This window comes from Periophthalmus magnuspinnatus, chromosome 9, assembly GCF_009829125.3.
Source record: "Periophthalmus magnuspinnatus isolate fPerMag1 chromosome 9, fPerMag1.2.pri, whole genome shotgun sequence".
NCBI classification, from domain to species: Eukaryota; Metazoa; Chordata; class Actinopteri; order Gobiiformes; family Gobiidae; genus Periophthalmus; species Periophthalmus magnuspinnatus.
Window position 1 is genome coordinate 17,651,571 of NC_047134.1, and position 26,438 is coordinate 17,678,008.

Below are 26,438 nucleotides of genomic sequence, written 5' to 3' on the forward strand. Positions count from 1 at the left end.
ACTAGGTTTATTTTAATACATTTTCAAAGTGATTTATAGGACTATAGTCAACTGAAGAAATTCTTGGTTAGGTAGGGACACGATCGATTAGTCAACTAAAAAGGGGGCGTGGCAAAAGCTCTCAAAACTATTATGTATCGCCCAAATTGCATTCACAAGACTATACCTGCACGGGAGTTCATGCAAAACAAGTTTATGCAGAAAACATACTACGAAATAATGTGTATTTATAAAAAAAGATTAAACTTCATAAGAATCATAAGTTTAATCTGCCTTTTAACACATAAATATAATACTAAAAATACCAAATCTTCAGTTAACTCACACAAAAACGTCTCCTTTCCCATATAAATCTAAATAATCAAAATAAAAGTTGGCTTGTACAAATTTTGACCGACCAAGACGCCATCTACCGACAGCCTTAGTGATTTAATACAACTACCTCAAAGTAAAACAATTTTATCTTGACATGTTGGATCTAATTTACCACAAGTGCCCTATAGCAATTGCCTTTACAGCCACAATAACACATCAAAATGACAAACCAAGACGTAAAAGTCCATCCTGGGTTGAAAATGACACTAGCCACCACAAAAGAGGAGTAATGTTGCTTCTACTCCACCAAAGTAATCAGTTTCTTTCTTTGAACTTACTTCCAATTCTGAAAGTCCTCCTTTCATGTTTCTCTTCCATCTTCAAAGAGTAGCTATAGCCATATAAACAAGAAAAAAAAATGGCTAGCACATTTTTCCAGCATCGATTTCTAGTTTGTGTGGACTGGTGTACTCAGGCTTTATCAAACCTATTGGTATTGGGCTTATCTTTGGCACTGGACCATTGGGTTGGAGCCAATCCATCTCGGACAAGTCGCTACTGGTCTATCAGGGGCTCACGCACACACATACACACACACATATACACACGCGCACGCTGTCATTGGCTGTACTCTCTGTCGCCTATAGTGCTTTAGTGTATTAAAGGAGATAATTGATGAAGTTCAGAGGCACGTTTCAGGCACTCCCATCCGGGCGTACATCTATAAAACAGTTCATCTTGTTGACTGGCTCCGCCCCTCGCTCATTTGTCCAAGTCACCCTCCCAACTATATAAGCTGCATACCTTTCTATGTTAATGTGATTCTATTATTAGAGGTAAAGTTGTATAAGTACTAGCGATGCGTTGTAAGATATATTTTAATTGTTGTTTTGGAGGTATGCAAAATTATAATATTCTATATAAAAATAAATATAAAGTAAAATGCTACAAAAAGAGCTAATTGAAAATAAGAAATAAAAGAAACTTGCAACATAATATTGTAATAAACGTCCAAAATAATGATATTTATTTCGTTTTTTTTCCAATAATTTTGATGGATTGCCAAAATATTGTCCGAATATCAGCAGTAAAATTAAAATAAAATAAAAAAGATGATGATGATGATGATGATGATGATGATGATGATGATGATGATGATAGTGATGGTGATGATAATAAAAATGGAAAAAAGTCAAATTGCACACAGGCATATATGACTAGAAGTCTCAGGCATTTGAGTGCACACACATCATTAAAAGCATGACAAAATTTCTGTCTAAGAAAAAGAGAATTGTGCCAGACATAAAAGTTTTAAAAAATGAAACTGTCTTTTGACTCATTGCTGCAGTTCCTTGTGAATTATTCAAATTACAACAAGACAAAAAATGACTTTCTTTAAACCTTCCCATTTCCAGCGCCTGCTTTAATTAATCAACCAGTTCCCTTTTAGTCCCCATTTCCTCCGTTTTTCTATTTTGTGGGCGAGAAAAAAGCACCTCGGAACGAGAAAGAAATGAATGGTTATCCCACTAAAGCCTGAGGAAAGCTCCCTCGGTCATCAAATGGGCCGCTGTGTCTTTGCCGGGCCACATTGTTCCTTTGACGCTGTGTGATAGAAAATGCCACTGGCAGCCATGATTAGCCCCTCTGCCCCAATATACCACTGTATGACATCTGTGCTTCTAAATATAACGTTTACAGGAAGTAGACCATTAGAGCGGCAGGCGGGCAATGTCTGCTGGGTCTCTTTTGGGTACATTGAACCTAATGGTAAGTAATACGAAATGTCTTTATCACTACTACTGAATGGCTCTTATGGTATTGCTAGTATCTTGTTCATGTCCTTTTATGTTGGGGATTAGGCGTGTCGAAAACCATTTTCTTTTGTCAGAATACCCGTGGTTTGAGACTGGGGATAGCTCAGTGTAGGGCTGCAGGATTTTGGGGTAGAACAAACTGCGATTTTAGAATTTTGTTCATGGTGCACATTGTAAACCTCTCTAGGAGCATTTAAGAAGACCTAATGTGCTTGTGTCTGCTTTGTAGTTATAACCTATGAAACCTGTGGATCATTATGTTGTAATTTGCACATTTTAAGGTGAAATATTAATCTAAAATGACTTAACAAAAGAAAAACAGTGTCCAATCACTCCAAAAACAACTTTGAGAGGGTAAATGTGAAGGGGAAACAACTACAACATGGTCAAAAGCTCTGAAAAGTTGATTTTGCATAATAGGTCTGAGAATTTTAACTGATAATCTAATACAAGAATCAAATGAATTTCAGAACATGTTTGTTGACGTCTAAACTACAGGTACAGATAAGACTTTTCAATAGAGACAGAATATTTTGTTCTTTGCAGAGAACATTCTAATTGCAGCCACGTTTTGATAATTGCGCTAAATGAAATTGCAAATTAGCCTTAGCTCATAAGACGCCAGACAGTCTGATGCTAAAGAATATGATTAAATCGATCAAAAATCTAATGAATTTCAGAACATGTTTGTTGTGGTCTAAACTACAGGTACAAGACTTCTATAAAGACACAGGATATTTTGTTCTTTGCAGAGAATGTTCTAATTGCAGCTGCATTTTGATAATTGTGCTAACTCAAATTGCGAATTAACCCTAGCTCATAACACGCCAGACAGTCTGATGCTAAAGAATATGATTAAACTGAACAAAAATCTATGAAATCCATTCATATTTTTGTCTTGAAGTCTCCAACCAACATGGGAATTCTGGTGTTTTGTTTTCCAGGCAAAAAAACAACTCACTGTAACATTTTAGTCATTGCAATTTGTAGTTTTTCAGGTTAAATGTTTGCAAGTTTAGCTTCAAGTATGCTACCGTAACTCATTCATTTAACAGCGCATCATTGCAGACAGCTTACAGTACATGTCTAGTATAGTTTATAGCAACATAAAGCTGGTTTATTGAAGACCAAGGGCATTATAGTCATCATGTTTCAGACTCTGTAACTCGGGCTTGAGCGACTTTACAGGAGGCCACGTGTCACACATCACTGCAGGGAATTAAGACCATAAAGCAGCACATGCACCGTACATCTGTGTCCCCCATTGGACTTCATTATATTCATACTGGAGCATTTACATTTTTAGATTAAAATTTAAAGCATGCAGGCCATGTTTTTATAAGTAATATTAAACATGTCTGGAATTTTAAGAAGTATGCAAATGCCCTGCCCACGTTTTATCTAAATTGGTTCAGAGCAAAATTTAAATATTTTTCATGAACCGGGAATAATTTTATGTTTCTATGAACTAGCCTGAAATTAAAAGTTTGACTCTTGACTTTCTGTGGCAGCCCGATAAGGAAGAAAATCTGTGTACAGTACTGATTTGCAGTCTTTTGGTTTGAGCATTTTTCTTCCACTAATTTTATTAAACATTAAAGTTAAAGGTGCAGTATGTAACTTTCTGGAAGTGGCACGTCAAATACATGATTAAATGGAGATATACAGTTAAAACCACACTTCAGAATATTCTCCATGGAAATAGATATGTTTAATGCCATAGTTTGAAAGATTATAGCCAAAGGAACAACATTTGTATGGAAACAAGCAGGAGGAGGCCGAATGACAGTCAGGTTTGTGGAGATGCAAGCCCACTCAGAGTATGGACACATGTTTTTTATACATGTTTCAGAGCAATAAACACAATGCAAAATAAAACGCATGCTTTATTTTAGTCACTTTTTGGGTTAAAAAGTTGCATGCTGTGGCTTTAAATATGTTTTTGATATAACATAAATACTGAGTAAATGCTTTAACCCTATAGTGGCGTATGCTATTGTCGTCGATAGAGCGTGGTTGCTGATTTTCTATTACCGTAACTCTGCAAACAGTTGTGCTTCATGTAAATTCAAACAGCATCTCAAAGCAGAGGCATGAGGCTCTTTAAATATTTTACCATCATTACGGTAATCTGCCTCCGTTGTTCCTCGAAGGTGAGGAATGAGAACGCAGGTGTCGCGGGATTTTCTAGTCACTTACTCAATGTGTCAAAGAAAAACTACAGATGGATATGTAAAATGGAGGTAGTTGTGTGAAAAAATGCAGTGTTTTCTGATACTTCAACATGATCTTTATGGCTAAAAAAAGAATAAAAGTCTAAGCAAGCTACACTGTTCTATAGTGTGCTCAGTCCTTAAAGGGTTAAGTCGATGTTATGACAAAACATAAGCAGATTACATAAAAATATTGTTCAAAAGTACATTTGCATGTGTCACGCTACTGTCCTCATTCTAACCTAATAGCACAGGATGCACTTTTGACCCTGCCTGAGCTGAACAGCACTAATCCCACCATCCCAAATTCAACTTTACACTTTAAACATTCGTGACGCAGCTTGTATTTCCTGGCACAGCAGATGAGCTCGAAAACATGCCAATGCATTTCAACATGGAGGAGGAACATTGTGGGTTTGACGAATAATAATGTCAGTTTGCTGGCAGTGGGGCTTGTCGTACAATATGTGCCTTTGACAAAAATAGACTCGATCAACTGCTGCAGGGCTTAAACTGGCAAATATACACATCTTTGTCACCACTGGCACTTAAGTGTGAAAAACAGGTGTCAGGAACAGAATACTTGGAAAGACAAATTGTTTGAAGGAGATACTTTTTTGTGAATATATCCTAGATGCCACTATTATTTGTTAGTCACATCTTTCTTGCAAATGTGCAATATTTTATAGATAGATTCATTGGTTGCATGTGTCTTTGGGCAAGAAACCACAAATGAAACATACAAATTTATATTCAGCTACATGGAGTGTAATATTATGTCAAACCATGCCCAAATATGATCATCAAAAACATCTGATAGCACGTGTTGGTTAATCAGTGGATGTACATAATAAAAGTACAAAGAATTTCAAAATAACTCAGCTTCGATCTTTAATAATTTGTCTTTCATTTTTATTTTTGACAAATTTGTTCTTTTTTGCATTGTTTTCATTGTCAAAACAAGTACAAATGTGAGCAATCAGAAAAAAAATCTGATTACTCACATTCATTTAATTTAATTTCATTCATCTTTATTTATACAGGGAGAACCCACTGACACTACCAGACTCTCTTTTTCGTGAGTGTCCTGTTAAAATACAGAAGCATAAAAACAAAATCAAACAAAATTAACTACATAGGTCAATTTAAAACATTAGGTGCACGTGTGATTATAAACGTTTATCTCTAGATCATTTAACTGTGGCACCAGTGTATCCAGTTTTACATGTCCTTGAAATGTACTGTATTCCATTTTTGGGAAGGAAAATAACCAAAAGCTTTTTTTCCATTTCAGTTAGAGTGTAGCCAGTTTTTCGCTGTAGACAATAATGAGATCTTCTATTAAAAGTTCCTGTATCAAAGTTCAACGAGCGGGTGAGATATTCAGGCAGTCTATTAAGTAATATCTTATAAATACATTTTATACAGTGTTGTTCTCTTCAGACAGATAGCGAAGGCCAACATATTTTTTTCATAAAGTGTAAAGTGATGGGTTTTAAATTTTATCATTTAAATAAACCTGTTTTACGAAACGAAGGGCTCAGTGAAAGAGTGTATCTAAAGTAGTAGTAGTCTTTCAAAGTAGAGGCTGAAGTCTGTATGTATCGTATATATACATAATCTAGAACAGAATGAAAGGATAAGTGTTCACTGAGCCAAAACCCAAGATATTTATTGGTGGTGATTCTTTCAATCAATGTAACTTTTAGTATATAAACATTTGTAGCTTTTTTTTTTTTTTTTTTTTTTTTTTTTTTTTGAAAAAATCTAATCAGTGATAATTTAAGATTTTTGAGGAAATTTTGGATTTCATTGCATACTAAACAGCATCATCTGCATATAAATGTTTGAGGCTTTCTCTTAAATTACAACAAATTAAATTAATAAATATAGTAAAAAGTACCGGGACCAAAAATTTAGCCTTGGGGCACTCCTTTGCTTAAAGTTAAAACATCTGATTTAAACCATCGACTACTACTGCCTGGGTTCTGTTTGAAAGATGATTTTAGACGTAATTACTTGTATCATTGTCAAATCCAATATGCTTCAGGCGCTTCAAGAGGATTTTATGATCTACAGAATAAAAACCTTTAGTTTAATCAGTAAACAGTGCTACACGATATTGTTTGTCATCAAGGGCTGTGAAAATGTCATTTTAAACTTTTGTGGTTGCTTTTGTGGTTGTGATCAATTGTGACTTGATTTGCAACTAACTTTTCTAAAACTTTTGCAAGACGAGGTTATTTAGGTATTGGCCGGAAATTATTTACATCTTTAATTGTCCAACCTTTATGTAAAGAAAAACATGTGTCGTTTTCCATAATTCTGGTATAACTGCTGTTTGAACTGATAAATTAAAAACATGTAGTAGAGGACGAATTAAATATGGAATGAAAGTTTTGGGCAGCTAGTAATAGAAGTTTTATAGAAGAGTATATAATAGAAGAACAGAAGTAATCTCCTTGTAACCTCCATGTAAGTGAAAGATCTTAAAGAGAAAGTCTGACTGCTATTTGCCCGAGGTTCAGAGTCAACATAATCAAGATCAGAAGGATCACCATTATAAATAAGATAAAATGCCTGTTAAAAGCATCACGTATTTCCTGTTTTGAATTTACAATAGCTGAATGAAATATCACTTAGTAATGTATGAATACTAGATTCTGAGAGGGATCTTACTGGCCTCCGGAGCTTTGCTGAGTTTCTGTGACTTTCTATCAGCGCAGAGAGCGCAGCATTTATTTTTGTAATTAAACTTGCAATTTCTGTGTTGAACCAAGGATTGTTACAGTTTATCATTCAAATTTTTCTTTTAGGTGTATGTCGGTCTGCAATTTTGTTAAATGTCTTAATTAAAAATGTAAGACCATATCAGAGTCATGGACTGCTGATGTTAAAACGATATCAGTGTAATACCGGTCAGTGATGAAGGCTTTGCTTATTGAAATGTTGATATGACCTTGAAACCTGCACACACGATGTGTCTTTTTAACTGTTGTATTTTGAATACACCCGACTGAACAGTGGTCACTAAAATCCAGTGGGAAAACACCATTTTGAGTTATAATAGTTTGGGACTCTTTCTCCAGCCAGTTAATATTTATATCTCCCATTAATAGAACATTGTAATTTTCCAGTTTACAAAACATCATGATAGATCATTAACAGCATTTTTGGGTGTCAAAGTGCACGATTAATATCAGCAATAGCTTTTTTTTAAATCAGGATAATTTACATAACTAACAGACAGAGACAGACATTAAAACATTTACGCTTTGAGCAGGAGAATAGAAGGTCCACAGACACGTGATCTTTGACAAAAAATGGCAACATCACCTTCTTTAAATTGCCTGTTACAATAAAAAAAAAAAAATGTAATTTTCAATATTTTCGTTATCACTTATTTTGTTTAATAGCCAGGTTTCAGAAAATATAAATATTCCTGGATCTGTTTGATTTGCCCAGACTTTAATGTAATCTCATTTAGATGTGATATATATTCAAATGTACACTTCCCAGTCTCTTCCTTGTCTTGAAGTTTTGAACATCAGATAGGCCTGACTCTTTAGGGATGTTAGGCTCATTTGAGTTTCACTGAGATCAAACTGATGCCTGGGTATTTGTATGCCATATTGATGTCAACCAAGTTACACAACCTTCGATCTTTTCTTTCATGTCTATATGAGAAATCTGCAATTTGTTTTAATGTGGAATCTAAGCACTGATTTTATCAAAGAGTCATGTGAGATGCTGTTTATCCTATGCATAAGGAGTTACTCAGTGGCCTATTAGGTGCAGACTCCAGTTAGTTTGATATTGTCACTAATCAGTTTTCTTCCAGCCCTCTGTAAATGAATGCCATAGTGGGCAAATAGATTATTCCTCTTTCATAATCTACAAAAAATATCCACAAAAGGAATTCCTAGAGCACTGCAATAACCCTTCACTTGGACTTGAAGCTGGCTCATCTGACTAACCTTCATGTGGATGAAACTGGGAGATGGAATTGGACCAGACATTATGCATTGTTTTCCCGAGTTTAACATTGATTTGATGTCACTTTCCAGCACCTCACACTGTTGTAGTTTAATGTCATTGGAGCCGATGTGTACGCTCACAGTGGATATGTCCGTACAATTGGACAGTGTGTGTGAGAGCATGGTGTTTACATGTGATACTTGAGCTCCAGGTTTGCACTTGTTTTCTGCCCTTTAGATAGCTACATGGTGTACCACAGATGAACCAATCAGGAGCCGGGTGCAGGTCTTGTTCAGTGAAGGACACAGTTCCCTTACCAACCAAGGCCAAGCTGACTGATGATTAATCACATACTGAGGAGGTTTTCTTTTGCCCTCTTTTCCATGTTTGTAGTATCTTTATGAACATGGGAATTACTACGACTTTGTGGTTGTAATGCAGTGGGTGTCTCTGTGATGTCCCACAAGGATCTAAGAGGGAGGATTTGATGGACATGGAAACTCGTTCAGGTCAAGAATGTTAAATCTATTTGACAGCTCTAATGGCTGCCTCTGATTAGGACTTGCATGATGATGTGAGTGTTTTCCCTTTTGTTTACTACTGAGGGACCAGTTGTGCAAGGGAGTAGAGGATGTTGGGCCCTTTGGTTTAGCTGCGTCATGACAACCCCATGTATCATGATGAACATGGGTAGAGGTTGGCTGACTGCATCTCACCAGCAGGAGTGAAATTTACACCGGGAACCACTGTGGTCTAATTCATTTATCATGGTGATGGACATTTCTCACTGTCACCAGTGAGTGAAGGAGCTGCTCACGACACTGGCTCTGGGTTTAAGTCAGTAAGAAGATGCGGTTCTCTAGTTCTGTCATCCTCATTTCCAATAGTAGATATCTGTCACGGTGCGTCAAGCCGGCAAGCGACGCCAAACTTTACACTAAGGAAAGTGTTCCACCACCGCGTCCACACAAGGCTAGAGCAACGATCTGGATGTCCGCCTGAAGGACAGGGATGGCTGGGTGCAGAGAGGACACTTGTCTCTAAAGCCTGTCATGGAGCCAGATTGTACAATGGCAAAGCGGGGTGTTGCTAACACCACGCAGCGGCAGCTGAACCAATGGAGCCAGTTCTGTCCCCCAACACAGACAGAGGACGTGATGAAGCAGCAGTTATACTCTGAGCTAAGAGCGACATCAATTCCACATCAACTGTTTACGTAAACAATTTACATTCAATAATCTGATCATTCCAAAAAGCAGATAATGATCAGATTTTTGATGTACTTTACTATATCTTAAACTCACACAGTTCTACATGAAAATAAGTATCATGCAAAATATAGTTGAAACTCACTTTTTGGGCCTGTAGTCTGGGATGCTCCTGTCCAGAGAGATGCGGTCGCTGAGCTGGGCGTTGTACCCATACTCCTCGTACTTGCCCTCCGCGTCACGACTGTCTTCCCCCAGAGTGGCAGCAGCTCCCCCCTGCCCCAAACCTCCGGGACCCTCCACCAACCCCATGGGCTTGGCCAGACCTGAGTGACAAAGCAAAGACAAAACAATAACACACTAGTCTCCTCACACACACACACACACACCTGTGTAGACTAAAGAGAAGTAGACAGGTGAGGAGAGAGGCCGTGGAGAGGGCAGAATGCTGACAAGTGGAGAAGATCCGCCGTGACACCTCTGAGACCCATTCACACGACATCATTATACTGTCTGTCAATGAAGGAGCGGCAAAACACTCAGAGATGTCACATACAAGTCAGAGTGGAGGGGGGTTGGCTGTGTACTTGAATAAAAAATATGATTGGCTCTGAATATTATGAAACAGTTGAAAAAGTTGAAAAGTTCATTCTTTTACTGTAAACCACATCTACATCAATACTGTTTCCTCAGCTTTGGCAGTTGAGGTTCACAAACGTTTTTTAGCTCAAGCTCTGGAGACGGGTCTGCCCCTGACAGGTTGTCCCAGCAATATTGAAGCATGAGTCCAATGCAGAAGAGAAATTTCCCTATGGTCGTCTCATTTTGACCCTAAGAGCTGCTTTTGCAATATATCTGGAATGGGACAAACCTGTAATCTACTACATGGCCAAAAATCAGATCAGGTACAGCTAGTTTAAAACAGATATTAAATAAACAATAGTGGACAGTCATGTTTGATTACTTTAAGTGAAGATCGACATGGCAAGAGACAACACTTCAACGTTACACTTAACCACATGGGATCAACATTGGAAACATTAAAACACCTGTATTACCATAAAGTGCTATTACACAATCCCATTTAGTAATTCAGCATTTTGACTATATGCGTTTCTCTATAAATCACTGACACTCCAAAATAATACTACACAATATAAATTTTAGGAAAGCGCCGGAGTGGAGAAGTGGTTTTATCTCTCTTGTTTATCCCAGCAGATGGACACAGTGCAGACAGTCAGTAAACAGTGTTCTGCTCTCATCCTCACCCTCCAGGAAGCTTCCACTAATCACCACATTTGGACGGTCCCCGTCCTCTGGTGCTACTGCAGATCTGTAATTGGGACTGAAATGTGCAAACTGGCTGTTCCCTGGAGGGGGATTAGTGATGCCCCATACCCACCATGAATGCTGCTGCGGTGGCATTCTGACAAGTGGTTCAGACTACTGGTGCACACCTTTACTACTTAGTACTTGGGCTGCTGATTCCATTAATACTATTGTTCCTGTTACCACTACTGTTACCACTACTGTTACCACTACTGTTATCACTACTGCTACTACTATCACAACCACATCTACCTCCTACCTACACTGTACCTGCACTGCTGAAGAGTACATTACTTTAGAGTTTACAAACAGTTATAGGGGCTGTTTCAGATTTATAAATGATGAGTTAGGTGTATTGATTTGAGTTGGATGAAAAAGAAAGAATTGTGGATTCAGTCTGGCAATATGGTGGCTTGTCATGTGTCTAAGTATCCATGATGATTACATTAAAATACTGCTTGGTTTTATGACAGTGTGTCAGTTTCTGTCATAAGCTACTTATACTTGCTATTATACATGCAATTTTTTTATTACATTATTATTTTTTACAGCTAACAGTTGTTGTGTGCCTCTACTACTGCATTGAAAATTCCTACTCCTACTTTAATATACCCATAACTACTACTTCCTTGGACCTGCTATCGCTACTGCTGTGTTGGTATTTTGACAACACACCGTAGGGGTCAAGACAGGGGCACATGTCTGGCTCAGTGGTGGTCGTTGTCTCACAATAAGAGCTGTCCCCTCCAGTGCACATGAAGACTGGAGAGCTCTCAACCTCTGTTAGAAGTAGGACAATGCCTGCTAGCTTTGTTTTCTGGTCCTTCCTGTGTCTCTGCTTCCTCCGTCTGATTGAAAGGAAATGCCATTATGGTCGGAGGATATGCCTAAAATTAGACCTGGAAATTTGATTCGCCCTTGTTTTATCAGTAGCTCGCTGTAGACTCAATCTGATTGTGACTCGCTATGCAGTGGTGCAATTGAAATGCTTTGAATCAATGCATTATAAAAGCAAACTATGGACATTTTGCCCTGCTACTACACTGATATACACTGAATGAGATGAATATAAAGTTGGAAAATAATACTAGAACTAAGCTAAACCATTACAACCATCACAAAGTAAAGTCAACATTTATTTTCTAGATGCTTTCAACAGTAACTTTTTCAGTTACGCAAAGTAGGTTAGGCCATGACAGGCACAGTGTGGTTAAAAATGTATGTCCGCACAGTCATGAGTCACTTTGTGTAAAAGCATCACAAAGTGCAGCTGTTGTTGCTGCAGCAGAAGCTAAAGGCCAAGGACGAGCTGCTGTAGGGAGCTCAACCACCAGTGACCATAAACAGTACGAGTGCACTCTAGACAAAACAAATCACAGCCTGTACTTTAAATTATCCACTCAAAGATGCTTTTTTTCCCTAGAATGCTACACAATATGGCAAAAACATGTTTATGAGCGCACTCTCACAGTAAGTATGCATGTTTTCAAGGTATTTTTAAAGCAAAAAACACATCTAAGTGAATAAATGTGTTCATAATTTTAAGATGCTTAACACCAAACTGTGGAACATGCCAGAAAAAGCAATGATATCTCCATGGAGACAAGCAAATGAGAAACGTTACATTTAAATTGATAGAAAACATTGATCCTTTTGCACTAACCACTCAAGACCACCCAGCTTTGATCACGCAATAACCTTTAACAAAACTAAAGCAGGTCAAAACCAGGTCATGCAGGTCTACACCACCACTAAAACAAAAATAGATTAAATTCATTCCATTCTAACTACACTTCTAAGACATGGCGTGCCCTGGCATCGGTTGGACTCCTCAGCTCCCACACTCCACAGAGCACCTCAGCCACATCCATCATCTCACTATGAGGCAATTACAGGCTAACATCTGCCTGTGCACTCAAACCTCCTTCTCCATCTGAGCTTCAGCTGGCCCCGCCGTGCCCTTCCTCCCCAAGAATCTGACTATCATTGTCTGGATACGCACACACATCTGTCAAAGCGCTTCACCACTTCACCAGCGTGTCCAAAGACATCTGACATGCTCCTGGCTGTGCATAATGCTGTCCTATCGTAGAGTGACACATTCAGATACGTGTAAGTGTGTGGCGTTTGGGTATAGATTAGCAAATGACGCTGCTAGATATGACAAATAGGGAAAGAACACTGATTAAACGTCCATAGATATTAGCAAAAATAATAGAGAGTAAGCAAAAAGAAGTACAGAACAACTCATTAAACTACTGCGCCACTACTGCTAAATACATGTCTCACTCTATAAAGTATTTAGCATCTTAAATTCTCCATTGGTTCAACATTAGGCTAAATGAATATTCTCTGAGATGTGACGACACAATCCCGACCAGATTTAATTGTTGAGCCTTTCATCATCATCCCAAATTGTAGTATACTGACTTTTAAAACCCTGCAATCCGGTTTACAAACACTAAAAGGGTCCATAACTGTCATACATTATAAAACAGCCACCTCAATATGTTGCTTTTAGCTCGTTGAGAAAATTCAAAAGTGACCCCATTTTTAATCAATAATTGAAAGACAGAAGTGGATTCGTGCGTGTCCGATGAGAAGGAGTGGGGTCTAAATATTGATGCTGGGTACAGACCACTCATATCCCAAAGAGAAATCACTTTTTATAGAGAGATTAAAGCCTCCAAAGACCAAAACAAATATGAAGCCTGAGTGACAAGGGATGGCATTAATTTAGTGCAACCACTGTGAAGGCAAAGTGAAGGCATGTCAGCGCCGTAACAGCTCAGATTCACAAAGGAGAAAACTGCTGAATGAATTAAATCTAGTTTCATTTATTTCTAGGTAAGAGGAGACGGAATAATAAGGTTTTTCTTGCTCATTTGAGAGTCGGTGGTGAGAATATCCCAACTTTCTTTGGATCTTAAAAATGTTCATGGAGACAAGCAGGTGGCAAACCTGTCAGCAGAAAAACAATGTTCTTAAGTGCGGGATTACATTTGCATTCATTAAATATTGCTGAAAAATGTTACTTGGTGGCTTGTCTCCATGGAGATTAGTTTAATGACTCATAATGGGACATCCCAGAGAAAGCAAGTTACATAGTACACTTTCAAAAGACTTCTAGCTAATCGTTCAGTCACTGGATTTGGAGCAATATTCAACTTTTTGTTCCAATTTTGTCCCATGTTTGGTCTGGGAGACACGGTTTACTTTCTGAATTATATTTCCTAATCATAGACTGTATATATTAAAGGACATAGCTAACCTGCTAGCTGCCGCCACGTTCCAAATAAGACGTGATAATGGCCGCGCTCCCGTGGTCAGAATTCCTAATATACGCTAGAATCCAAATGCGCCCTATAACCGCTAGACTCGATAAGCTTCATTTGACAGGAGCTGAACGCTATTAATGACATCACGCTCCTTTAGTCCACTCCTTTATGCAGACTATGGTCCTAATACCGGCATTGTGCACTCCTGTGGTCACCAGTGGTCAATGGTAAAGCATACAGCACAGCAAACTGCATGTGTGGGAAGCAGCACAGAAATTAGCTATTCACCGTTTTACTAAGGCATATGAGTATCTTTTGTATCTTTTATAGACTGCTGGACAAACTGTGCACCACCTTCATCCACAATGACAGTGCTGCCAATACTGAGTCGAAGGCAATTTGAATACAGCCTGTTCTGCTAATAGGGCTTCACTAAAAAGAGTTGTTTTTGCACCAGTATGTTTCTATGGCAGCTTGGACCAACACAATATTGGCTTTGTAAGGGCTTTTAGGCATCGGCATTAGTGTTCCTATTGAGAGGCATCCAAACTGAATACTCCACACAATTCAATTTTAAACTGGATTCAGAAAGAGCCCTTTTTAAAGGTCCCTGTTGCAGAATGGCGTAATTGCAGTTTTTTAAATAATAATTCCATTTACAAAAAAACATCTATGTAGAAATTTAATAAAAGTACATGTTTTCATTGACAACAACCCAAGAAATGGGTAGTATTCTGAGCTGCTCTACCAAACAAAATTATTTAGGATTAACCAAGCCTCGGGTAGAAAATTGAATGCCTTAAAAATTCATCTATTTGGTATTCATAAGACTTTGAGCAAGCACCTAAGTAAACTTATAAATTTTAAGTATAAAATAATGAACTTCAATGTTCCAACTAGCAAAAATACAAAACTCAATTGTCCAACTTTTAATGATTATTTCTGTTAGATTTGCGTATTCATATCTTAGATGATAGTGGGGAGCCAGAAGGAGCCAGAAGTAGCCAGAAACGACTTAAAAGATAGGCAAGGGGAACAAACGGACTATAATTAGATAGAAATTCACTGGCCCCCAAAATCAAATCAAACCCCCTACCCCTACCCCCTAAGAGGCACCATGTTTGCACCTCTCAGTCGGCCTTCAACAAAATAAATTACATGAATAAAAATACACCATCAGAATTGCCATATGCAATCAGGGAGCGGAGGGCAAATGAAAAATCAAATACATCTTTAATTATCCACGCTGGCAATGGAGTGAGCCCTGCACGACAGTAGACCACAGATGTAAATATAGGAGACGCTAGCTTCGTCTCAATTTGCCGTTATTGTCTGAATGCTGATTGTCAGGTGAGCGGCAGAATTCATTAAAATCATTCCTCAAGGCACAGTCGAATTGATTGTTATCTGTTTGTGAAATGGGCTTTGTCAACCGCTCCCATCTACATATCATTACTGGAATATAGTTCATTTAATCATACCAGGGGTCCGCTCTGGTGTTGTTTGGGCCATTAGATTGAAGAAAAACAACACAACAACACGCTCTCGGATGCATATCGCTGTACAGTGTGAGAAGAAGGGAGGGCGGGTGACATCTCTCATCAAGTCAGTGGCCGCGGTTTAGCATACAAACAGCCGAGGTGCCTGGGCTGTAATGGGCATTATAGATAAGGGCCGTATCTGGCGCTGCTGTAGCCGGGACAGTGAGGTATCCCATCAGCCCGTGCACATGAGAAAGAGAGAGAGGAGTGACATGCATGGCTGATGACAAGAGACACCTCGAGCAAGTATATGAGAGGGACACAACAAACAATGCCCGGGGACGCTCAGGACTACACATGTCTACATACAGTACTTTACAAAGATGTATAGTCTGGAGCTGTATATGCAAAAACATGGCAGTTTGCTGAATGAATTTTAAAAGAATAAAAGACTTTGCACTGAAGATTGCACTGAAGACGCAGAAACAGCACAGTCCTCTGCAGAATCAACAAGAAAAGCACTAAACTCTGTAAATCTTGAGAGATTTCTTTGAGAGAAACATGCTACAAAAGAGAAATTGTGACTAGAGCATCCAAAAAAAATGGGACAATTGTCTGATACACTCACTTCAGCTTTCAACATAGCCTATTCATTCCAGAAACATTATCATAAAATATTTGTTGCATGTAAATCAAACAGTATACTCAGTCAAAATAAATGAAGCTGACACAGAGAATGAATAAATTAAATCAAAGGTCACCTCTTTTCAGCTGAATATTTTACTATCAATTTTTTTCTTTCAAACTTGAATTAATTAGCGTAGCCAAAAATACAAATCTGGTTCACAGTTTCAGTTAGTAAGATCACAAGCACTAAATAGTTGGTATTTGCAGCGTCTGATACAGCATAAGACTTATTTATAATCCAGCTAACAAGCTTATAGGAGCCTCTTATTTGATTAAACCAACACTGGGCATGCACAGAGAAGAGAGTAACGCTGAAACCAAAAACACTACAGGTGAAAAGGGGAAAAATACAGCAAATTAAATGTTTCACCATACAAGACACTACACTTCTGTATGCAAACAATAAATGTACTAATGGTATTTCAGTAAATTGCGTACACTTTTTGGACAACTTTATTAAAATGCCCATTAAGGTATATAAGAAAAATTTGTCAAAGGCAGATATCTACTGACTACATATAAAGAAGTGGTAAGGTAAGGCACGGCAAGTTTATTTGTATAGCACAATACGTACTTAAAAGTAATTCAAAGTGCTTTACAGAATAATAAAGGCAGTAAAATCACAATACAACAAATCAAACATAAATAATCATCATAAAATCAACATTAAAAGAGAAGAGTGCAGAATACAAACCTTTCAGTCACACGCGCAGCTAAAAAGAACAGTTTAAACCTGGATTTAAACATTATCAAAGTAGAGTCCTGTCTCTTAAAACGCGTAGTATCACGTCTTGAAAGAATAGACTGAATTCTTAATATCACACGTTCCAGTTCTTTTGTATGAACCACTTTACCCTGCCCCATGCAATCATAAAACTGAAATCTTTGACTTATTTATGGCTTTCAAATCTAATTACCAGGACTCCCCACACCACTACAGTAACAGTCATAAACAACACAGCCAATGGCCAATTACTACAGATTGCTGCCGGACCTGGTAATGTTTATTGGCACACGAGGCATTCCCCCATCACCACACGATTCCCAATGACCCAAGCGTACAATGTGTCATCAGTGGATAATTTATAAAGAAGGGTTAAAGACCTGGGATCCGAGCATATGACTAAGTACAGCATTAAAACAAAGCAAGAGACTGATCATAGCGGGATGTTGGGAGCGGGCGTGTGTTCAAAGCATGTGCCAGGCAGGGTACGTGTTGCTGCTGTCAAGAAAAATGACATAATGAGGGCTGATGTGTTTCTGTCAGGGAGGGATTTTTATAACTCAATTTCAGCTTGTTATGTTGTTATGTCGGCCATTTTGAACTAAAAACTTAATGAGGAATAAACTAAGGGGAGAAAAATATCAGATTTGTTAGGGTCATGGAGGTGTACGAGTAGGACTTAGTGAAGTAAAGTAAAGAATATAGAGGAGTAGTTATCAAAAATCTTGTGTACTGTGCATTGATTAAATATATTAGATTTGAGTTTGGGTTATGTTATAAGCTGAGTCACTTATTTTGTTAAAAACGTCAAATTTATGGTCTACAATTGTTCGTCTTTTTAGCGCGATAGTAATCTTTACATTTTTCATGCGTTTTAACTGACAAAAGGCTGATGCAAAGTGAATTATGCACGTTTTTGCGAGTACATCAGGGTCTAATTGTAAATAAGGGGAGCGGAAGGGGCTGTCCTCGTACCGGAGCAAGGTCAGACGGTCTGAAACGTTGTGCGAATAAAAGTGAATCAAGAGCGAGATAAGAGTGTGCGGGAGTTTTCTTAACCTTTCAGACCAAGTGCTTCTCCTCCTCTGACGCGCCTGTCGCCCAGTCAGGTGTGCAGAGTCTACACAGAAACAAGTAATATGGAGGGAACAATAAGAGACGACATTGTTTTGAGGTTGAATTTGAAGAAACCCCAGTATTAAAATGGACAAAATAAAAGTAAAGTAACTATTTTGTCTAAGTTTAACCAAATTGGTGCAAGATTCTGCTTAAGAAGTGGTCTTTTATCATCTTTGCTGTTTCTCTTTTCACATTTCCATATCAAATGAATGAGCCTACTCCAGTTTTGTGTGTTGTATTTTGCATAATAATTTAGACTTTCGTTTTAAGTTGCATTTGATTTCTTTCCTAGTGCATTTCAAAGTGACACAAAGAGTTGACGGGCTAACCCAAAAGGAATCTACTGTTATTATTCGCTGCATATATTCCACTTTTGAAACCAACTACTGCAACAAATTAACTCGGAAACAATATCCAACTGTATGTATGTGAGTGATATTATGTTTAAATGTCGTTTTGTCAGCACTTGCACGTATCCTCACTGGATATTTGGACTCTAACAATTCATTATTTGACTTCCAGTTCATAAACATCTTGGTGGGCATTGCACTGAGCTCTGTGAGGGTTTAATTTTCCTGCTTCTCTGTTGATTGGAGGTAGGTGAGTGTGCCAGCTCTGCACTTAGGCTGCTCATCTCTTTCACTTATAATGCTCTGCCAGTCTTCCTCTGACTAAGACGTGTAAAATGGTGTCCGACCCACTTCCACGCACACATTTTAAATAAGTTATCAATAACGTCTAATGCATTTATGAAAACCTTTACGTGATTTGGCTCTAGAATAGAATCCAAATTTGCATATACTATGAAAACACCAGGAAAGGGATGGAGAAAGTATTGTTAAGCTACCCAAGGAAATACTGCTTTTTTTTTTTTTTTTGTCATATTTTGACAAGTAATGCCAGCAGAGTGGATGCCAGACACCCAGAACAGACCCTTAAAATAGCTATGGCCTGACAGCACAATCGGAATAGCAGAAGAAAAATTCAATTCTGTCAACTGAACAAAAGTGGCTTCTTCAGTTCTGGTCAGATTGTTTGTGGACAATGCCTTATAGCTATATGAAGAGAGGAGCTGAACACTGAAACTAGCACACCTATTTGTTTACAGTTTGTTTGTTGTGAGCTGTGCCTGAGTCATATTTGCCTAACTGTTAAGGCTCCTAATGGATTCTCTCATAAATATAAGCATTATTTCCATGTCTGAGGATGCAGTTAAGTTGGAGATAAATGATGTCCAAGGCCCCCATTCCTGTTCAAAGATGGATTGTCTTTCCTAACAAAAATTGCTTCTTTAACTCTCCTCTCAAACCATTTATTTTCATTGGGTAAGATCTGTACCTCACTATCTTCAAAGGAGTGGTTAGTGGCTGTTTAGTTTCTCCAATATAACGCTCACTGCAGTCTTCACTACACTGAATAGAGCAGACCGCATTGCTTTGTTTGTGGCTCTGGGTTTTGTCCATTGGGTGAAGCAGTTTCTGTCTTTAAGTGTTTGTAGGTTTGGAACAGACTGGGATTTTATGCTGTCTAAAACTTTTGTCCAGTTGACAGAATTTAATTTTTCTTCTGCTGTGGATCACACTACGACGGCTGAGGGATTACGCAGACACAATGTGAATATGTTTATTAAAGGAACGTTCTTACATTACAACAGCATAGGCATCCATCTTTCAGGTTTTTCAAAGTGTTGTGTACAGTTTAGGATCATGCTTTTGTATATTTATGGAGAATTGTTGTGTGGGAGCATGTATGACATAGGCTTGTGGGCTGAGCATTGGACAAAATCTTACAGTTAATCATAAAGAGGGTCTGAATATGCCCAGGGGAGATAGCTACATAAATGAAACCTCTTCAGGCATGTTTTGGATGAGGGAACAACATTAAAACATGATAGAACAACAACAACTAAAACTTTTGCATAATACCCCTTCTTTAACAAATGGATGCCTTTGGACAGATTGAGAAGGCCAAGGCCAATTTTGCTGTGAGGTCCAATTCTCAAGTACATCTAACAACATATTTTCAGTATAAAAATAATAAGCTTGTGATAAAGTAATAGCTGTCCCATATTTTTACATAAATTTCCGAGTATCCATCATCTTATTGCAGAAGCTTGTGAAATGCTAAAAGGATAAGGTAACAGAGCTGGCCCCATAAAAATTATGAATTTCAAATTTCCCTGAATGTATTCATTCATTGATCTCTGCTGCATATTCCCATTAAGAGGTTGTGGGGGTGTAACCCAGATATACATTAGAATGTCAATGACAATGGATAGTTATCTGCAAGTCTGATACTGAAACATATGAACACTGACATTTATTCACAGGGGGCAAGTTTGATTTAACAATTCGCCTATATTCTTCTATAGAGGAAGTAAGCAAAGGGTTTCCCAAAGGAAGCCACAGAGGCAAAACACGTGAGGCGTTAACAACTCAGCACAACTCAATTACCACATAATTACATGTAACATATTGAATCACCAAGTCACCAAAACATATCCATCAACACCACTTTCATATTATATTTTATGGCTCAAGGACGTCCCAACAGTGGACATTGAACATGGCTGTTAATATTGGCTGTGTTAAAATAAACTGTAACTGACAAATCCTTTATTATTTCTGTGGGCCATCAATGGAAATGACTGTTGAGCCTGCATAAGCACTAGTGTATACAGTATATGAAAATGGTTCCACAATTTCATGAATTTTCAAAGTTTCCAACAGAATTAATTGGAACAATTGAATATACAGAAATTAACGTGAATTAACAGGCAATTCATCTTACCAAAGGCTGTCTCTTTAGCAGAAGTGATGTACAAACACATACAAAACTTCATTTATACTAAAGTTAAATACCTATGCTTTCACAATCACAGACAAGAGCAACTTCCTCAAAAAAGTTATCATTGCCAGACGTGGCCGCTAGGGCTAGATGAGGAAAAGGTTTCAGTCATCCAGGCATGGCAGGTGTGGCTTTTAAGGGGTTAGACTTGTTCCAGAGACACATGTCACATGTTGTTGTGTCTCATGCTGTTGTCTCAAACATCCTCAAACTGATGAAGATCAGTGACACCTAAACATGCATTATTATATCTTTAGGATCACACATACAATGTTCAGTGACTTGTCAAACATAAGACAGACCCTATAGAACCAACTGACCAGGTTTAGACACTGCACAATCTTCAAAAGCACAGTTAAGGTTTAGTTTAGTTTCACAAGGTTAACAGATTCTCTTTGGTATAAAGTGGCACTTAATTTGTAATTGTATGCCTGGAGAGGGGAATTATATTATAGCAGAATATATTTAATTGTTGGCCCCTTTGCAGCCCTATATGAACTTATACGGTGGACGAGCCAGAGAGCTAAAAAAGAGCCAAAAGAGTGGTACTGTTTCTGACCCGCACTGACTAATGGTCACACAGTAAAAACACCGTCTGACCTTTTTAAAGCATTTACATTGACGTTTCTTTTAAAAGTCAGCCAGCTTGTTAAATTGGATACCTGTCATTGGCACTATGGACTGCAATGACACCGAGGACAGAGGGTCTTGAAGTAAGGAGCAGAGTTAAAACTAAGAAGACATGTTAGTTTGGGGTTTTCATAACAAATGTGCAATATGTATCACCCCCAAAATGCATATGGTTTAGCCTATTACAAGTATTTATTTATTACACTGTCACTTTAATCCCTTTCAGTCAAGCTGCTTGTTAAATGGGATATCTATCAATGACGTCATGATAACAGCAGGGCAATTAATGGACATGTACCTGATTTTTGAGCTAAATGTGTCTTGCCCATTACAGATATATTGTATAAGCAGCTGGTTAGCACGCTAGTTGTTGTTACCGTTACCTGCTCTCTGAAAATTGTGAAAAGCGCTTATAAACTCATTGCAGTGAGTAATTAAGATGCTCCGAATGCATAAGGTAAGTGAGGAAAACCTTTGGACCTCTGCAAACTGTTTAAAATGAACATGTTCTGTTTTTCACTTTTTATAAGACAGTAAACATCTGGTACAGCGTCTTTAAAAGTTAAGTACATGCCGTGCCATCGTGGAATGAAATGTCTAAGAGATACAAGCTAGCCTATAATATTTGTAAGTATTATAAGTATTGCACGGCGATGCCATCAGCCTGAATCATTAGCTCGGTCTAACCAAGCACCAGACCTTTACTCATACAATCTGCTGTTACATGTGTGGAGAAGGAAAAAGATGCTCCACTGAGTCAAAAGATGGAAGCTGACAAATGAATGCACATGAGTCACAGTTTGTTTCTGCGAGAGCTCAAAGCCCTACAGACTCCTAGGTGCCTTTTTCTGTTACTGTTACAAGGTTGACATATATAAGAAAATTATAGCTGCAGGCTCTTCAGCTCGGCAGTGATCAGAGATGGGTAGTAGTTTCATCATCACACGCTTCAACTTCAGCGATGTTATTTCCGAGTTATAAAATTCACAGGCACACAACTCTATGCATGTATGTCAACATCACTTGGTTTCACAAGTTTTACGTAATGCAAACAGTTTAATATGTGTTGTTTCTGGAAAAAAAAGCAACAAAACAAAAACAAAAGTCGGACATTTAACCAAAAACATCTGTAATTTGCGAGTATGGTCTCCTCACCGCAGATCTTACATGTAACTGAGTAAGTTTAAGGCCAATACGCATTACATATTTAAACAATATATCAATGAGAGCGAGGAGGTAGATGACCTTCCAACAGAAAAGTCACACAGTGCTTCTTTAAGTAACCGCAACTTAATTTATAGGCATTTCATGTAGGTTTTTTGAAATAGAAAAGAAAATATAAAAGCAGTACTGTTTTGTTTACTGATGTGAGCATTATTTTCAGTCAGTAAATGTGTTATAAATGTATTAATAGTATTTGGATGATCACTTTTCTGTCTCTACTTGTGTTATGATTAAAATATAACCATAACTTACCATTGAGCTGATTGTAGACAACATCCTCCAGCCTCTCCAGCCTCTGCAGAATGGACTGCCTGTCTACCAAGTTGGAAACTTTGCCATTTCTTCCCCGTAACCTCTGGTCAGTAAGCCTCCCTAACTGAATCAGCTCCTCGGATCGGTCCTGTATCCTGCAGTAGACCGAAAACAAGATAATCCCAACAAAGACTAAAATATTCACTGTCAGTAAAGTTTTGATTTTGCGTGCCACAGCCATGAAAGAGCAGATTGTTTGGCTGATCCCAGTCAAGCCAAGCAGCTGTCCGTGTGCGGTGGCCTGCTTTACCACCTTAAACTCTAAAAGGGGGCTCGTGTGTTTGTCTCCAGAGAAGGTCAACTCTTGGATGACTCGTCCAGCACCGCGGACAGCTCCCTGTGACTGCGCTAACTTAACACGGGGCACCGAGGCGTCACATGGGAAGTTCAAGGTGGATACAGAAGGTTGTGCCACGACGTTCAACGAGGCTTTACGTGTTGGGGGGGCTTCAAACGCGCTTTCAAGCCAATCCGCGCTACATATTACAATGAAGAGCTGACGCCAGGGAACGGTTCATCTTTTCGGAGCTGGATAACACGTCGTCAACCCCGGTGCGCCCCGGTATCCATGATGTTGAACGAGACGCGATGGCAGTGGAGCATCTTCTTCAGCTGCTGTGGTATTTCTGGGGTTTTGCAAAAAAAAAAAAAAAAGAAATGCTGGCGATGGTGCTCGTTTGCGACCGCGGAGGCAGGCAGCAGCTTATGTCGGTCCGGCTTCACAAACGAGGCGCTGTTTTGGCCCCTCTCTCCTTCCCTCCTCCAACAGCCCCTCTGACGCTACGTGCATCCGTCTTTTATTATTGTTGTAGCCTATTCTTCTTTTTCACTGTGCGCTGGAGGGTGAGTCGGAATCAGATTTGCCTTCGCACGCAGAGAAATGATGCCTATATGCTGGGTGTCCGTGAGAGATATGCCGCCGCCTCCTCCTCCTCCTCCTCCTCCTCCCAGCCTCTCTAGCTCGCAGCAGTCTCTATCTCTCCCGCTCTCGCTGCGTCCTGACGTTTCTAGCCACGATCATGAATATTCACGTATTTTACTATTGGGATCAAATAAACAGCGCGACGCACACGGCCGAGCGGCTTTTTTACGCGCGCAGCTTTAAGTGAACTGTGACAAAGTACGCGGCGTTAACAGATGTTTGATCAGGAATGCGCACGGGTTAACGCTTTCCTGAGTCTCACCTCTGATGCCACAGCCCCGGGGTTAAATGTAACGTTGCATACAGTCTGGGTTTAACGCGCGTTATGTAATTGCAGCGCCACATGTACGCATGGTCAGCTTGTTCACAATCTTCATTTCTCCAATCATATGCTTGGCCAGTCTATCTGCTCCATTATGTCTAGATGAGCAAACATGCCACAGACGTACTAAATTACTTCACTTAAGTTAAACACATTAAAAGAGGACAAACAAGTTCACAAAGTAACTTTATCCCCATGGAACGCACATTACTTCTGCTTTGATTAGGAAGGGGATTTTATTATGAAACTGCACATCTGGACCAAAAAAAAGGAAAAGAAAAAAGCCTACACTGATGATTTTGAGTGGTTCACCAATAGTATGTGTCATTTTACATGTATCTCATCTTATGTTTCATTAATACAGCCACCGTTTGTGAGTAACTTTGCAAATAGCTTCTTTTTATGTGATTATTGGCAGAGTTTTCATCAAATATTACCCTTCATTTAGCACATTTACACCTGTGCCTGTAGGGAATTAAACATTTAGAATAGCTTATATATTTCCCATTGGGGTTTTCTTCCTTGCCAAGAAGGATAAGACCCGAGGATGCCCTTGGACAGTTATCCACTTGTTTGTTTCCTTTAAATGTTGGTTAATCTGCTTGTTCGTTAATCTGCTTGTTGGTTAATCTTTTATTGACCAATGACTGTTTCACTGTTTGATTTTCTTTTGGTTAAATCAACACTTGCTTGAAGCTACTGTTGCGATTTCAGGCTCTACAGAAATAAATGTAATTGAATATAGGTCTATACTTAACCGTCAGTACCACCGTTGTGTCATTAGTGCTTCTTATAATATTGTAAAGCTCTCGTGTTGCAGTTCATCTTTGTCTAACGTGCATCTGAAGAGGCTTTTGTGCCACAGCGAGACATCTGTTTGTATTGTATCACACCATATTCTGTTACACATGAACTGTATCGCTGTGCATACATTTAGACATGACTACAATGTCTGACCTTGCTTCTTTCTCCTTGCTTTTCTAAATCAAGCCTTATCAAACACTGCGCATATCTGCTAAACCGCTCTGCTATGAAGGCGGTTGTAACAGTCTGCCTCAGCACCTATGTATTTTTTCTCTGCAAAACTACTAAGGCATAAAGCAAACTTTTGATGATAACTGCATTTTCATTTTTTTGGCATATTTGCTTCGGTAATAACGCACAATCATGAGCTCCCCCATATGGTGTTCTCGCCTCACTACGAGATCTCTTCTGCTTGTTCCGTCTTACTATGCAGCGTTTAATTAAGCGTACCATTCTGCACATGTGTCCTATTACAAAATGTGCTGATTGCTTTCAAGGTGTGTGCAGAGGGATGACAAAGATAGATCATAGATAGGCTGGAATAATCAGATATGTTGTGAAGGCAGTTTCAAGACAAGAATACTGCCGTTACTATTCATTTATGCAAGGAATAACACCGTCGTTTACAAAAAAATAACAATATTCAAATGTCAGAAGAGTCACTAATGTACAACCAGGCTCCAGTCTTTAAGCTGATGTAGTATCTATTATTAAACTTCATACACAGCATCATTTTTGAATAATACAATACAAAAATTATATAACGCACCTTTTTGTACTTTGAGCTTTTGTCATTGATCTTCTAAACGCATGCCTCCATTCTCTACAAACACTGAATCTTTATAGGAAATCACAGTCACATTTATCTAAGTAAATTGCAAAGGACACAGTGCATAACTGGCCTCTCTGCACCCTCCATAACTCTCAGTGAAGTCCTCCAGCCTGTTCTGAGCATTAGGCAAAGCGCGGGCCGGCCCTGGCACTCCAGTGTTTTAACCATATTAACCTGGGACTCTGCCAGCTGCACCCGGCCCCTCAATCAGAGCGCCCACATAAGGAGCTCCAACACATTCAGGACAGCTGCTGGAACAAGCACTGTGCATACTGATACAGGAGCACACTGGTAATACACAACTAGAGTCATGTACACTAGGCTCCATTTACTAATTGTTCCTCAATATAAGCACTTTGGGATACATACGCAATCAATATTTAGGGGCATTAAGTA

General features: G+C 38.7%; 1 protein-coding gene across 1 annotated transcript in view; it reads right to left on the reverse strand.

The window, feature by feature from the left end:
- Positions 1-24,021, reverse strand: part of galnt9 (polypeptide N-acetylgalactosaminyltransferase 9) — a 111,250-nt gene extending 87,229 nt beyond the window's left edge. Inside the window, exons 1-2 of the mRNA XM_033973392.2 lie at positions 23,103-24,021; positions 9,677-9,857 (exon numbers count right to left, since the gene is read on the reverse strand). Coding sequence (XP_033829283.1) covers positions 9,677-9,857; positions 23,103-23,343 — 422 coding nt within the window. The 5' untranslated portion in view covers positions 23,344-24,021. The remainder of the gene's footprint in view (positions 1-9,676; positions 9,858-23,102) is intronic.
- Between the last annotated feature and the right edge of the window lie 2,417 nt (positions 24,022-26,438).